This window comes from Serinus canaria, chromosome 7 (assembly GCF_022539315.1).
Source record: "Serinus canaria isolate serCan28SL12 chromosome 7, serCan2020, whole genome shotgun sequence".
Taxonomy (NCBI): domain Eukaryota; kingdom Metazoa; phylum Chordata; class Aves; order Passeriformes; family Fringillidae; genus Serinus; species Serinus canaria.
The window spans coordinates 7,638,634-7,655,750 of record NC_066321.1 but is presented as its reverse complement, the minus strand read 5'-3'; the positions used below and the strand labels follow the sequence as shown (position 1 = coordinate 7,655,750).

The 17,117-nt window shown below is 43.8% G+C and overlaps 1 protein-coding gene across 1 annotated transcript in view; it reads right to left on the bottom strand.

The window, feature by feature from the left end:
* DPP10 (dipeptidyl peptidase like 10) overlaps window positions 1-16,910 on the bottom strand; it is a 236,978-nt gene extending 220,068 nt beyond the window's left edge. Inside the window, exon 1 of the mRNA XM_050977060.1 lies at window positions 16,807-16,910. Coding sequence (XP_050833017.1) covers window positions 16,807-16,878 — 72 coding nt within the window. The 5' untranslated portion in view covers window positions 16,879-16,910. The remainder of the gene's footprint in view (window positions 1-16,806) is intronic.
* Between the last annotated feature and the right edge of the window lie 207 nt (window positions 16,911-17,117).

The window sequence follows — 17,117 nt, the reverse complement described above, 5'->3', positions numbered from 1 at the left end:
AGAAACCTAGAACAGAAGATTAAATTTGCTTTAAAAATACAACAGCCAGACAGCTACTCAAGGTCCACAAAATATTTAGTGCCCATGCATTAAAATGTTACAAAATTGAATAGTGTTTACAGTTTAATGAAGCAGATGGACAGAGCATGTGCTGTTTTCTCTGCAAAGCCCAATCAAAGTAAAACAGCATCCCTTCTGATGTCCACATGTTGGTAAACTCAAGGGATTAATAACCATGCAGTCAGAGTCATAGTGCTTTGCTTCAAAGACATTTGCAAATGAAAATTAATTCTAACAGCTTGATGCATATCTGATAAATAGCACTAGAAATACAGAAAATACATGTTTCAAAGTTGCATTTTCATGCAATTATTTGAAAAGGTTTTGTCACAGTGGCATGAAAATTGTACTGGTTTGTAATCATTTCTGCCTTAAAGTGGTTTTCAGACCCCCAGGTACCTCGGGGTGGATGTTGTGAGTATTTGGCATTTCTGAAAGTTGATCAGTCACACTCCAGAGCAAAGTGTTTGCAAGCTCAGTCTGGGATTTTCTTCCCAAGTTTGCCAATGGCCAGGAGAGCTGAAACCACACACCATGAGCATCTACAGCTCCAAGGAATCACAGAACCACTGGGCTGGAAGAGACCTTCAAGATCATCGAGTCCAACCCAGCCCCAACACCTCAACTAAACCCTGGCACCCAGTGCCACATCCAGGCTTCTTTCAAACTCATCCAGGGATGGTGACTCCACCACCTACCCGGGCAGCCATTCCAGTATTTTATCACTCCTTCTGTGAAATTTTTTTCCTGATATCCAACCTATATTTCCCTTGGTGCAGCTTCAGACTGTGTGCTCTGGTTCTGTCAGTGCTGCCTGGAGAAAAAGACCAACCCCAGCTGAGCACAGACACCTTTCAGGAGCTCTAGAGAGTGATGAGGTCACCCCTGAGTCTCCTTTTCTCCATGCTAAACTTTCCCAGATCCCCCAGTGGTTCCTCACAGGGTTTGTGTTCCCAGCCCCTCTCCAGCCTTGCTGCCCCCTCTGGATGCACTCAGGCATCCCAAGGTCCTTCCCAACCTGAGGGGCCAGAGCTGGACACAGCACTCCAGGTGTGGCCTCACCAGTCCCAGGTACTGGGGCAGAATGAGCTCCCTGCTCCTGCTGGCCACTCCATTCCTGACCCAGGCCAGGAGCCATTGGCCTTCCTGGCCACCAGGGCACACTGCTGGCTCATGTTCAGCTGGCTGTGGACCAGTACCCCCAGGTCCTTTTGGGGGGTGGTGAATATAACCTGCCTTTCTCTCTTTCTCCTCCCTCTCTCTTCCCATTTCTACCCCTCTTTCCCTATCAATCTCTCTCACTCCTTGCTGTTAAATAAAATCTGAACCATTGACTTTAGCATATGGTCTCATTTGCAATTTAATTCAGACACTAATATTATTTCAGGAGTGAGATCCCAACATTATTCCAGCAGATCTTAACATCATTTGGTATCAGAGGTGGATCATAACATTAAATAGATGTCAGAAGTGGGATCATAACACAGTTGGGTTGGTTTTGGTCCAACCCCAGTTTCACAGGACCTGGCTCACTTTCTGCATGGCCTGGCCCATCCATACCATACCTCTCTTCCCAGCCTTTAAATTACCAACACCTTGTCTAAAATCTGTGATTAATATGTTATAAAACTACCACAAACTGTTACAATATTTTCTTTCTTTTTCTTTCATGGGTGTATCACTATCCAATCCCACATGCCACTGCAGGAGCCCTTCCCTCTGACCAGCAGCACAGCAGTGAGAGGCAGATTAAATCCAGACAACTGGTGGCTTTAATATGCAACATTTCTGAAGAGGAAAATGGGATTGGGTGGTTTATCTTAATGTTCAGGGGCTGGGGACGACTGGATTAAAGTTTTTCAATCACTGCTCTGTTATTTCTCCCAAGACTGGTTTATGCAGCAGAGGACAAGGGGCGTTAGAGGAGAGGGTTATTTGCTCTAAACTGCTTGGAAGCAAAGATTAATATGGATCACATCCAGCTTCACCAGTTCAGTGCCTTGTAAGGGCACAGAAACTCCTGTAAGGCTGGTTTCTTCAAAGCCACAGCATGGTGAATTAGAACTCAGCTACTCTCTGAGCAGCAGGGCTACCAGTAGTTTCCTTAAGATCCAAGAAAATATCGATAAAACCTCCAACTGAATTTACACAACACATGTCCCAAGATGAAAACTTAAGTAACTCTCTACAGTAGCAGCTACATGTTTATGAGCCCTTCTAGAGTGCTGGGGAACATTTTCAAAGCCCCTGCCATTGTATCATTTCAAACTGCATCACAAATGCTCACTACCCGAAATGTAAACCCTCCTGGGAAGCAGGCATCATTACATCATTACAGCTTGGTTTAGTATCACAAGTGATTTGATGTCTCCAAACTTGCAGGTTCAACTGCAAGCACTAGGATAACTCCCAGGAACGTGAGTGTATTTTGAAAGAAAAAGATGAATAATCCATGGGGGAAGCACAGACAATAGCTTTTACACGTGTCCATAAATCCAGGCACAAAAAGGCTTCTCTTGGTCAGTGGCAAAATAATAAAACCCAAAATAAACCATTATGCTTCTTCCAGAATTAGACTCTTTTATAAGTTTTTGAAAGACTCTTTGGGCACAAACCCAAAAACAGGGAGAAAAAGTCAATTTCTGAAATGGGATGAATGCACTCACAGTCCTTGTCAGAAGTACCAACAGGTTCATCTCCCAATTACTGCTCCCAGAGGCTTTTTGCAGCCTCCACCTTCACTGGTCCATGCTCAGGGTCTGATCCCCAAGGTTTTGGGGCACTACAGCAAAGCAGGACCACAGCAGCTCAACACTTGGCATGGCCCAAACAACACAAACTTATCCTGGGGTTCAAGATACCAGCAGTGGATTCAGAATGAACTCTCTAAGTCAGGATATGCAAATAATTATAACACAGACTGAAATTCATTCATTATATGTATAGAATTATTAATACTCACCAAAAGTCCTTGAGCAAGAAAGGCCACAAAGAAAATAATCCCAAAGTTCAGACACCCCCAGCCACTTCCTTTCCTAATACATAAACTTGCTGCCTCTTTTTCCATTTTGATGGGATTGTTTGCAAATATTCTTTTTATGCAGTGATTTTTAAAAAATCTAATCACTTCAAGAGAATGAAATGCTCTTCCCTCCCTTCCTGTCTATCTGGAAAGACTCTCTCCCCATTTCAGAGACAGCCAATGTAAACTGCTGGTGGCTTTGTCAAATCACACCAATTCACAGCTGTTTTAGAAAAACTGAAACAGAAAAATGGAAAATGGAGATAACAGTATTAATTTCCATCCACTTGATACTTATCCTATCTATTTAGACTGCAGAAAAATGCTTTTGTTTCCCTCAATCTTCCAATTGCAATTCAATCTTGGATGACAACTGAAGCCCTGCCACAATATAAATAAAACTTTCAGAAATGCTCAGAACTGAACGACAACTGCTGTGGTACAAAACCACAGAAAGTCTTTGGTGCCATGCAGCTGAAGAACTGAGCCCTGAAAAAAACAGTAGATGCTTTGAAGAGAAATAATCAAAGGTCCCACAACCCTAAACACTAAAAATTATGGGATATTTCAGTGACTCAGACAGATTCAGAGCTGGGGGCCTCTGTAGCAAGAGCCCTGGTTCAGATGCCCATAAAGGAACAGGCTTTTCTTGGTGAAAACAACTCACCCTCACCCAGATTAACCTCTTGGCACTCTCCAAGTCCTGTTTTTACTTAGAAGTTTTATGCTTGAGGTGAATTTCTGGAGCTTCACATTTTGTGCTTGCTGTCCATCAGAGAAGGCTGCGTGCTGAATGCATTCCCTTTGGGCAATATCTTAAAAGCCAACTAGCTTCGGATTTTTCCCAAATGATGTTAAATCTTGATAACTGAGAGCTGTTTTCAAACATTTCAAGGTAAGGCACAGACACCTCCATGATCAGAAAGTAGACTTATTTTTCATAAGTGTTACTAAAAACTAAATCCATAAAGTGCATGAAGGGCTCATTCAATAATGGATAAGGAATTTTTCTTGTAGCAAAAAGAGTCACAGAGACAGGAATAACAATGAAATAGAGCACAAAACAAAAAGAGAAAAAAAACAGAGAGGGCATTGCAGTGTCACTGGTTCATCCAGGTCGACTTGCAGGAGAATTACTACTGAAAACACTTTCATAACATGAAAATGTTATCTCCATAGGAACATTCCTTTTCTCTGATGGGATGAAAATAAAAAACACCTTGATTAAAATAAAATACAAAAACAACTTCATGCAAGGTAGGGCAAAAACAAAGGGAGAATCTTTTCCCATGTGGAAAAAGTCTATTAATATCACCAGGAAGTTTCCATCTCAGTAGGACAAAAATGTGAAACCTCTGCTGATTAAAAAACACCTATTACTGTGCTTTCTGCAGGACCAGTGGAAGCTGAAGGAGGGTCCCTTAAGATACTTCACAGAGCTCACTAGTTTTTCATGGATTTGCCTCAAATGTCCAAGAAATTTAAATAATTTACACTCCTGAAATGTCTCTCTCTCCAACAACCAGGGTTCTTCTAACCTGCATTGCCCTTTCTAAACTTTGCACAGATAATTTTGAGCAACTTTGGTTTCTTTATTTTGTATAGAAATTATTAGGAGAGGCCCCAGATCCCCCTGGAAGCTGTGAAAGAGAAACTGGAGGGATCCCAGACAGGAACAAGTTGTTGCAATGCATGGGATAGGCTGAGAGTACAGGAATGCAAACACAAGACATGCAGGACACAGTGGCTTTCTGTGTGTTCATATACAATGTCAAAAAATAGGGATTAAAATTATGGACAAAAAAATATTTATGGACAAAATATGTCTCCAGATCTTCACAATGACCAAGGAGCACTATCAGAGGAGTACAAAACCTCGGGGTTATTATGGAAGTACCCTTAAAAAAGCAGACTCCGAATAATTAATAAATACTTGCAGGGATGAGCTGTCTCACACTGACACAGCACATAGGGGATACTCTAAATTTGTGTCTTAGGTGGTTTTTTTGTTGTTCCTGATAGGAGAGAGGATAATGAGAGACAACACTGGAACCTGCAACAGTGAGGTCTGATTTGCTGTTAGATTTCAAAGACCATTCACTGATTCCTGAACAGCAAGTACAGGTATCCAAAGGACAAGGTTCTCAAACCAGAGGAGGTAAGGCAGGTAAAGTTTTTAATAGGCTGAAGGAGCTCATGCATTGATACTCTTAATGACTGGAAAAAAGAAGGGAAAAAAAAAAAAAAACAAAAAGAAAGTATGAATGAGCTCCAGTGGCCCAGAACTCTGCAGAAATGCAAGCACAGATAATTTATGTAATGTATGTGTTCCACACTCCTACTGTTCTGCAGCACTCTGTAAAACCTGCTGTTATTACATGCTATACTGGCATGTCTATTACTTTCCAACAAGAAAATCATTACTTTGGCCTGCCTCCTGGTCTTGCTGAGTTTTGTATAGCTCACCTGGCCATTTCAAAAACACAAACTGAAAAATTGTCTATAAATCAGATACTTGACAGAAAAAAAAAGTATTCTGCACTACTTAGCACAGCCAGAGCTGTACTGCATCAAATTCTACTGCCTGCTTTTTAACAATGCCATCACTTAGAAAAAATGGCACTAATATAATGGTTCAATATTCAATGTAATGAAGTGGGCTCAACAGCATTCCACCAGTCACAAAAGAGACACTGCTGTCTATCGTTTGTGAATAAACTTCCCTTTGTTGTGATTTAATCAACCTTCATTTTTAACCTGCATACATAAAACATTAAATGCTAGAAGCCTTAATTACTTTGAAAAACACCTGAATAATTTAATCTCAAAGCACAGCTTTTTCCACACCAAGAACATCAAGCAACTCCTTAAGGGCAAAAGCCTCCCAGTAATCTGTCAGCAAAATCCAAGAGCCTTTGTAGAACCAGTTAACTCGTTTTCACTAACTAAATGTTGCTTCTACAAATACTTTTAAATACAGATTTTGTTTGCCTGCCATGTGCAGTGTCTCAAGTCCCAACACACCAGCTGTAAAACAAGACTTGCTGGGAGGAAAACACCTCCCTGAGGTACAGCACAGGAGATCCACCAAACAGATGGAGTCCACTAGAGCTGGGTGGGCACTACTGCATATGCCCTGACCAACATGGACCTGCTAAAGCCACCAAACAGGTGTTCCTGTGGTTTTGTGCCTCCTTTAACCCAACCACCACACTGCACATTCACAAGGAAGACACACATCAAGTTGTTTTCACTGCAATGAAAAGGATATGAGATAAAAAGGAAAGGGGGAAAAAAAAGTCCTTTCCTCAAAATCTTTATAGCAAGTGAGATGCCATAAAACTGAAATCCTTGCTCTCTCAGGGAGAAAAAAAGAAAGAAAAAGAAAAAAAGAAAAAAAATTGCACAGATCAAGGTCCTGGCATGAGAGTTAATGCCAGGTCATGGATGAATGCTGACCACATCCAGCCAAAGTGCAGCCTTTGAAATCTTTTCTATAGTCACAACTGCAGCCCTCAGACCCCAGAGGGCTTATTTATACTATAAATATATAGTAAGTTTTGTCAAGTGCTGCATGGAAATTAGTAGAATTCCATACTTCAGTCTGCAGCTCTTCAGGAAAAGTTCTCTTTAGCTCAGATGTAAGATAACCTATTATTTCTTTCCTATTACAACAAAGATTTACAGAAGCACATAAAAAGGAAAGGAGGAACTTTCCATCATTGTCAAGCAGCAGAAAGGTGGAAAAAAAAAGAGAGATGATTGTAATAAAGGTTTGTGGTTTTTATTTCATAGGAGTTCATTTGTATTGACTATCAACAATAGCAAAACTCCCAGAAATTCACTGATTCACCAAGGCATCCCCATCATTCCCTCTCCTGTAGTCTGCAACCCATTACATTTCCCTGGGATACCACCTTTGCCCAAGGGCAAAAAATTTTTGCTTGGGCATCTTTTGGGAAACCCTTTTGCATTTCAAGACATCAAAAGGTGCAGAGTTCAAAGCTTACCTCAGCATTTCTATCCCAAGGGTTAAATTGCCTGCCTTGAAAAATATGCTCCTTATTTCACTCTCCTTTTTTCCATGTTATGTACCTATTGTTGCTTGCTATGATTTGTGCAAGATCAGGCACTCCATTGCAATGCAGAGCAGCACCTGGAAGGATTTCTTACATTGTCTCTGTTTTCTCCCTTAACTGGTCACAGCCAGAGATTTATTTCCATCTCATCCATCCCATCCCATCCCTCCTGTTTATGTGCTTTGTTTCCACCAAGCTTGTCCCAGCCCACATTTCAGATGGTGGATGTGCTGAAGTCCTGCTTTTAATGGGAATCCACTACAGTAAAATAGATAACACCATTTCCCTCATTAGGGAAAGTGTTTCCATGTAAATGTGACCATGCCTCATTACTCCACACTCTACTAGAGCACACTAAGCACAACACAGGCAAAAAAAAAAAAAAAAAAAAAAAAAAAAAAAAAAAAAAAAAAAAAAAAACCACAAAAACCTGTTCCTCTCAGCTTTGTTGCAATCTGCTGACAGTTTTGATGTGCTGCTCCTCTCCTCCCTATTACCAAGTTCAAGTTCCTAGAAATGATGGAAATGCTTTTGGTGTGAAAGCAACACTCAGTGCTGGGTCCACAGCACCCACGGATCACTGAAAAACAGGTGAGTGATTAGGAGTCCATCCTGCTCAGCTCAGTCACACTGGACTGTGCTGGCAGCAAGAACAGAGGAGGAATTTATAGCCCAAATCTGCTGGGTTAGATAAACAGGTAATACTAATTCTACCCAAAATCAGATAAAATGCTGCCTTTAGCACTATGAACCACTTCAGAGATAATCACTGAAAGCTCGACTGGATCATCCCCTACATTCCTAGGTATGCTCTTTATTTACCATTTTCCTGGAATAATGGATGGAGAAAGGATAGTACAAGAAAATCAGATTAAACTGATTTTCTAACACAGTCTTTTTTTTCAGGACTACCAAAATTTTCTCATGTGAGACTCCATTCACAGACACAACCTGTACTGAAATAAATAGAAAATCTTCCTCCTGGAACTTGCAGGTTGCAGAGATGGTCTTGAGGGTGAGTAGTAACCAAATGCCAAAACCCCTCATCAGGAGCAGCACATGTGTTACCCCAGACACCTGTGGGGCTACTCCATTGGCACAGCAAACACAGACACATGGAAGTGCAACTTTGGGAGCAGCAACAGCACCCTAAATGACAACTACTGTGTTTCATATCATCTCAGGTTCCTGCCTGAAGGGCAGAAATCCAGACCCTTAGACACCTACCAACACCACCAACCTTCCTGCAGCTCCTCTGGATTGTGAGGCCACTCCTAAATCTTGGTGGTTTTCTCCCAGAAGTACACAAATATCAGGGAGCCACTGCCTTACAGACAGACCCCCACACATGAGCCCCCTCCCTATGGCACTGCTCAGTAACATTCTAAAAGGCACTCAGCTTTCCCAAACGTGCACTGGAGGTCCATCACAGGCAACTCTGACATTTCAAATTCCCAAAACAATAACACAGCTCAAACACTGACATTATTTCTGAAATTGCAGCCTTCAAGGACCTACCTAAATCACACAGAAATTTTGCAACCAGACAAGAACAGAACAAGGGCTTTTAACCTCCAATTTCATAATCTCCATTCTCTTTCAAGTTAGTGGAGCCCTTTCAGATACATCCCTCTATCTACAGCCAGGAAAAAAAATCTCAGTTACAGAAGATCATATGCTTTATAAACCACCTCTATAAACCTTTTGCTTATACACTACCATAAACACTCCTTTTGTTTCCTGCTGTCTATTTCAGATTCTGAGCAGTCCTCATAAGCATCTCAGTGCAACTGAGACCTCTCCACCACCTGTAACTCACTCATTCATGTCAGTATATTTCTGTCTTGACTGGGGAGGCAATGAACACTGGTATGCTTGAAAAACAGCAAACAAATACCTACAAACATGTAAGAAACTGATCCAGTGCTGCAATGAAAATAACAAAGGCATGCAATGTAGTTGTATCACTTGGCCTAAGCCAAGTGAAAAAAACAAACCAAAACCATACAGCTGCTTTTAAATATATGCAGGTATTGATCACCTCCTGCATTTGTTAAATTAGTGTAGCAAAGAAAGAGCAGCAGAACTGCAAAGCCATACCTGTTAAGTGTTGCAGTAAGGTAGAAAAATTATAAAAGGCCTGATAAAATCAGGCCTGCTCTGTTAGATCAGTGGCTAGCCTGGCAAGCTGGCACTCTGCAAGTTCCCATGTGAAAGCAATCCTGATGTGAGCAGTCCCTTAACACCATAATCTGTTCCTGGGTGAAAAACAACTAACACCTGCATAAACATTAAATCTATCCCATGAGAACAGTGAAGAAAATATGTAAATTTAAGAATAGAGAGATTTGACAGACAAGTAAAATACTAACCAATTACTAATTACTAACCAATAAAGTAATTGGCACACATGCTACTAAGCAACTGGAGTCACACACAAAGTCTGTGAAACTATATAAAAATGAGTTATGTGAACAAAAAAGGGTTTTTTCCTGCATGAAGAAAATGGAATCTGGCATGATTTATTCCCATAGATAAGGACCTGATTGGCACACCTGCTGCATTTCTGGGGGTTACATGGACCAGCTCCAGTTTGATCCCAAGGACCTGACACCCACTGAGAGCTGGTGCACCCCACCGGTGCTCCTGGAGCACATCAGCTTCTTTCCTCTCATCCCAAGGGAATCCAACTCTGAAACTGCTCCAAGGTGCAAGTCAAAATTCATCAGGGTCAGTCAGGATTTGTTCACTGGTAAGTTTTTGATCCAAACTAAAATACTACCACGTGCTTACCCAACTGCAACGTCCTGCAGGCCAAGGGACTCTTCTGGAACTGCACTGACTCAGGTCACCCAACTTTCAGAGCTACTACATCTTTATTTAGAATTGTTATTAGGCCACTGACTTAAACAGCTCTTCCTTAAGACTGCAGCACACCGTCACTCATAATTAGGTGGGCTTATGCTCAAATCTTTGCTCTGAAAACCTCCCCCAATATATCTTAAATGCTTTGATTTGACTGGGCTCTGAAGCCTTCAGATGGAAAAGGGGGAAAGGAGGTCAGCAGTCTCTGCACCGCCAGGAGCAGAGAGAACAAACACAGGGGATGAATGATCAGTCACACTGGCAGTGTTTGATTTACTTTCTTGCACTAGCCCAGCACTTCAAGCAAGTTTAACAGTTTTCCCATTGGCAATTGGAATTCTCTCCATATTTTCAAAAATAAAACTTCAATATTGGCCCGCTTTGTTTTTTGGAAAGCTACAAAATGCTTTTCTTCTCTCCCCAAAGGAACTGCAAATTGCAAATACTGCCCCAGGCAGTAAAAAATATGCCCCCAAAAGCTTTTATAGAATCATTATTTTCCTTAAATTATCACATTGTTTAATACTCCCTAATGGATTTTCTTAGGCAATATCCTCCAAATGCCAGAGGGGTTTTATCTTATCTATTCTATCTTAGAATGGGTCAAAACTATTTACAGATTCTCTACATAAATAACACATAATAAGTTATGTGGCTGTTGCCAGCAGCGTTAACAAAGATTAAAAAAGGTCTTTTAGCTTCAGCCTCAGATCTGTAGGTCATCCAATGTCCTTCCTAATGGATAAATACAGTAATTTATCATCATCAGTCACCATCAGCATTGTTCTTTTTACCATCATATATCCACGGACATCATTGGATGCAGCCGAGTGAAGCGGAAAAGAAGTGCATGATTAAAGTGCAAAGGGACAGAGTTTGAGACATCCGAGATTTTGTGACTAATGCATCCACTTGAAATATGACACAGGTCCTGCAAGACTCATAAAGACAGTGCCAGCAAGTTACAGGTACCTGCTGGCAGGACACAGGCAGGTGTGGCAGCAGGTGAGATTACCTGTGTCTTGAGATGCAACATTAAAGAAAGAAAAATATGTGAAATGCAAATTTTACACCTACAAGTCCTTCCACAGGTCAGACAAATTTCAAAAGTCTATTAGTAAAAACCAACAACAACACAACAAAACACAACAACAACGATACCCCTCTAGGGATCACTTATTGCATTATTTACTACCACCATGGGAAGAGAGTCTGTGGTCACATTTGTGAGTCACTAACACATGCATATGATCTCCAAATGCCTCCAAGTTATTGAAAAGTGCTAAAATGATGGGCTTCAAATTTGAGAATAACATCAAACAGCATCGCTGTTTGCTGAAAGAGTTCCTCCCTCTTGTTAATTATCAAAATAGTTTGCCTGAAGCAATACTTTCAATTGGAAGATGCTGGAAGAAAAAAAACAGACAGGGTTTTTAAAAATAGCTAATACAATAGGTATGTTCAAATACCTGAGGCTACTATGTAACCTACAGCGTGCCTGCAATTCTCTCTAATGCAGAAGAGCCAGAAAGATTGCCCTGTTTCACAGTTTTTGATTTACTGCATTAGGTAATCCCTTTAATCCATCTGCAAGCAGAGGGCTCTGCATGCAGCAAAGTCAGGTGCTCTGTGATGCTGCCCAAGTTCCCACATGCTGTTCTGCAAGCAAGGCACACTTCAAAAAGGCACAGGAACCATGAGGGGAGGGTACCAAGAGCAAGAGAGCATCAGCGTGATCACCCTGCCCTGTGTCCACCAGCAGAGACTCTTTGTGCTTGTGCCCCAGGGCAGAGGTTGGATAAAGGACTGGAAGGGTCTTGGTGAAGTTTTCTGCATTAGGAAAGCGAGTTTCTGACCCTTGTTGGACACTCATCACTTGTGAATTTGAGAGGTACAGAGAAATACCCCCAAGTGCTCTGCAGACCCTGAAAAACATGTGTGCCTCAAGCTCCTCGAGACTGTGCACGCAGAGCAGGTACCAGGTGTCACAGACAATGATGCTCCTCAATTTCCATCAGGAGCATCTCACCAAAACCAGATCCTGCTCACCCTGCCCCACAGAGATCAGAGCAGGAGACAAGAACTGCAGTGAAGGTGGAAGCCAAGCTTCAGGCTTCGTGTGCCAATCACCACCATCAGTGCACGGCTGAACTACATCAAACAGTCACAGGCAAAGAGAAAGGGAGTAAAGGCCACATGGACAATTGGAAAGATGACACATCTGTGCCTTCCTCTGGAATCTGAATCCTGAACAACATTACAAACCACCACAGGTAACTCATTTTCCTATGAGTTTCTTGTGAAGCTGGTCACACAGTCAACAGATACTGCAAGCCTGTAATCCCCCTTGCTGGATCAAACACAATCTGTGTGTGACCTATCTACAGTCACTGTGACTATAGTGTGGCCTCTACAGGGTGTAAGAACAAGAATTTAAAAGTTTAAGATTGAAATGATAGCTCTTTATGGAATATTCAGGGAATAATGATATAACCTTATTTCACCACTACTACTGGCTTTTCTTACCTACTGTTGGTGACACGGTGTTGAAGTTTGTTGAAAGCAGTAAGTTGGGTAAAGCATCACAAAACAAAGCAAGGTAAAAGGTCCTCCAGGCTGGAAAGCAGGAAAAATGCAAATCTGGATTATTCACTACAAATGGGTTTCTTATTTCAGCCTGAAGCCAGCTCTGCACACAAACAGGAGTGGGGGACATGAACTTGACCACCTGGCTGAACCTTTCAAGTACTGGAACTGTTGTGTGTATGTGATTAAGAGTTCAAGCTTCCTCCTGACCTGAGTGGGACAAGGGAGAGCCCTTTCACCTTGACAAAACCTCATTAAGGTGAATAATGCTCTGGACAGGCACAACTATCCATCGGTGTTTTTCCCACGACAAGGTCAGAGTCTGGTTTTGGGAAAAGAAAAAAAGCAATGAAGACATTAAAAAAAAAGAAATTATTTTGGCTTTAGTCACTAAAAAAAAAAAAAGAACCACAAATAATTGTATTTCATTCAGATGTACTTTTAAAATGTGCCACTTGTCTGGTGACCATCAAAACTGGTCCTGAGAAGAAAAAGTCAACTCCTGAAATCAAGATAGTCAAGCAAAGCCAGTTGTCCTTGTTTTTTTATTAAACATGTAATTTAAATGCTTACCAAATAATGTCATGATTTAGTACAACACGTCTGATTTGACCTTGCCTGTTTTAAGAATAATGTAGTAGATTCTAAAAATATATACAGTAAAAACCAAAAAAATGTTAAAACCCCAACAAACAAACAAAAAAACACCACTTTTTTTTCTGTTTTAAAATCACTTTTAAAAAGACATCAGGTTAGGAGTGTAAAAGAGGCTCAGGAGAAAATTATTATAAATTTCAAAGGTCTGTCTTCTGCACACACAAAGAACAGTGAGTAGCACCAGGTGGTGTAGATCATCTGGCTTCTTGTAAACAGACTGAAGCCTCACAAAGGTAATACCTAGAGGAATTATCTTAGTTTTTCATCTGCAAAGACAGAAACATTCATCAACCAGCAAGTCATTCAGCTACATTATATTTTTCAAATATGTTGTTTCCACTGACTACCAAATGGTTGTGTCTTCTAAAAAAAGATCACTAAACTTCATTGACCAAGACCCCAAGGCAGCTCTCAAGAGCTTCAAGACAAAAACCACTCATTTTAGTCCTCTAAGGGGAACTGAAGGAGCCACATTAACTCCTGACACAGCGCTCAAGTGACAGAAGTCTGAGCACTTGGATAGAGCATTCCAGAAATACAGATAATTTACAGCTATTTTCCTTTCTGCAGATATATCACCTGAACGTAAAACTGTAATTTCTGCAATAAATATGACTCATCATTCAGCAGTGAGGTGAGAATAAATCTGGCTAATTTATCAAACCCAATGCCAAAACATCATTAGCACTGTTAATGGAAGTTGTTATTGGATGCCTTGTCCCAGGGGAGCCTTGGTTTAAAAGTACTATCAGAGGAAGTGTTGGATATGAAATTGTATCTGATTATTCATAAGGTGATGGCTGTGGATGCTTCAGTCAGCCAATCCAAGCTTTTATTTAAAGTGGAGAATCCCAGAATTAGCCTGCTGTGATCTGAAATCCCATCTTGGGTCACGAGCCTATACATTTACCAGAAATGCTCCACCTTTGGTATGACTGCTCTCAGAAAAGTCTGCAAAACCAGACTTTGGAAGCAAGAAAGAGATTTACATTTAGAAGATCTGGATACAACTCCTTATTTTTTTTAGGACTTTCTACTTCTCCACCAGAAAAGATGTGCTGGCCCTGCTGCCGCAGGAAACCCTTCTCAGAGCACACACCTCCTTGTTATAAATAGGTCAATAAACTCCAGGTGTCAATTGCAGTGGCACTATGAGTTTACACAAGCTCACTAACATGGTGTGAATAGTGAGTACACACAGATGGATTTACTGAAGGCCCCAAGAAGGATGCATTGTCCCTATGAACAAGCCCATGAGAGGGCTGTGGGGTGTGGAAAAGCAGAGTGAACATTTGAACCCCTTATCTTCTTCTCCCCATGCTCATCACAGCACCAACTCTGCAAATGCAACCCTGAAAAGCCAACACAAAGCTTTGAAACTACAACATTCTTTTGTCAGGATCACAGCCACATCACACTGCTGCACTAAGAATGGTTTCCAGCACAAACCTGAAGTCAGACAAGTCAGACACAGCCTCTGGTCCAGCCTTGTCCAGGGCTGAGTGTGTCCCATGGATCTTGGCTGCTGCAGAGGTGCATGAATGGACATCCACAATCCTGGCCTCAATCTGCACAGAGCTCACTGCAGGATTCAGACCTCTGTCCCTATGATGGGCATTGAAACCCATAGAAAGATTTGCTATCCACCAAAAGCAACATTTTGCATGCCATAATATCTCTGGCAACAGGCAACCCAAGCCGATCCAATATCAACTTTAAAGCAAACTTGGTCTGAAAAACCCAATCCAAATATACAGGACTTCCCACCTATACTTCATTCAGCCAGGCCCAGAAAAACTAGTGGCTGCCACATCCACCACTGAGAGAGGCTGAGAACTCCAGAGCACTCAGGCAGTCATATTTCTATATTTAGGATTAAACTCTTAATATTTAGTGTGCTTTAAATTGATATCTTACTGCTGTTCCTCATTACAACCTAAAAAAGCAGTCAAACTGGTAATTTTTTACATACACTATTAATCCTGCTTCGAAAAGATTTCCACCTCCAACAACAATTGCCAATTCAACACCTCTGAACTGAATATAAAGAAATAGAGATTGGTTAAGTTCAAGTACTTTTTATTACATCTAATAGCAGTATCCCTCTAAAGGAAAACAATGTCCTTGAAATTTATGATCTCCATGAACCTCTGAGCCTACTTAAAATGATCTTCACTTTTCCATAAAATCTACTATTTGCTCAGAATTTAAGCACTGGTGGAAGTTACCCATCTATTTCAGATCATGTAACTTGTGCAATCAATTTATTCAAGAAGGATCAAATGTATTATTTTACCAGCATTACACGAAAATGTGCCATAGTGCATACATTTTCGAGCAGAGAGCAGAGCATAAATTTATTTAAATGAATGGGTTCACTGATACTGGACAGACTCCTCAGAGCTGAGCGTGCAGCCTGGCTGTGCTTGCAGGACTGGGTACTGGGGCTTGCTAAAGCAGATCTGAGCCCAGCAGCTTCCACTGCTGGCGTTTCCCACCCAGTGCCAGTGCATCGAAGGAAAGCTCAGCTCCGTGGATGGATGTAGCAGAGAATGAAAATGTGAAATGCAGCTGCCCACGTCCTGCCAGCCCGTTCAGCCAGCCGGAGTTCCGAACCAAAAGCGGCGCGCACGGACGTTGTGATGTGCAAAAAACCCCCTCCGCTGGAGTTCGCATATTTTAAGGTGCCTGGGGAAGAGGGAGAGCTGAGCGCTGCCGGGGAGCCTCTCCCGCCGGGTGCCGAGGGCAGGTGCGAGGATTCGGCTCCGGCACGACCCCCGCCCCGCCCCGGCTGCCAGAGGGTCCCCCGGGGACAGCCCCATCCCTCCCGATGCCTTAGATCCTGTCGCCCGGGAGCATCAGGCGCAGCGATCTGGTGATGAAAACTTCGATTTTGTGAGGATGACATCCAAGTTCGGCTGCTCCCCGGTACCGTCTCTCATATGCCGCCCGAGACTCGAAGCGAGCCGGTGCCGAGAGACACCGCTACCGAGAGCACCCCGCCAGCCTCAGCCCCGCCGGCCCACGGGGCGGCACCGCCGGGCCAAGGGACGTGACCGCCGACCGGCCGCTGCCAAAATCGCCCCGGGAAACCCCCCCGGCCTCCGGGGCCGCTCCCTGCCCGCCCCGCGCGGAGCGGGCGGCGATGAGGAGCGCCCCGCATCGCCGGCCAGCCCCGGCCGCTCCTGCGGTGTCACCGCGGCTCCCCGCGGCCAGGGCAGCATCCCCCGCCCGTGCGGCTCCCCCGGCGCAACTCGCGGGGAAACGGAGCGCAAACTACTGCGGGATCCGCTGCCGACATCCCAGCCCCGATGCGGATCCGGACCGGGCTGGGTCCCCTCCGGGCGGCCCCAGCGCATCCCCGAGACAGCTCCGCGGGTCTCCCTCTTCCCCCCGGCCGAACCGCCCCGAGGGCGCCCGTGCCCTCCGTCTCCCTCCCGCACACTTTTCTCCAGCTCCGCACAACTTCTCCGGGACGGCGGCCGCGCCCGCCCCGTCCATCCCCGGCCCCTCGGCGCCTCCCGCCGCGGGTCGCACCTGGTCGGGCTGCGGCGGCGGCGGGTTCCCCCTGCCGCCCGGGTGCGCCGGCTGCTCCTTCATGGCTGTCATCGCAGGGGCTCGGCGCGGCGCCTCTCACTGCTGCTGCGGCCCCGGGCACCCCTCCCTCGGCGCCAGCCGCATGACACCAGCCTCCCCTGGAAGTGGCGCGGCGGAGGAGGAGGAGGAGGAGGAGAAAGAGGAGGACGGGCGGGGGGCGCGGAGCCGCCGCCGCGGCAGCGCCGCTACCGCAGTGCCCGGCGCGCCGGAGCTCAGGGGCGCCCGGCCCCGCCGTGCCCCGCACCGGGGGC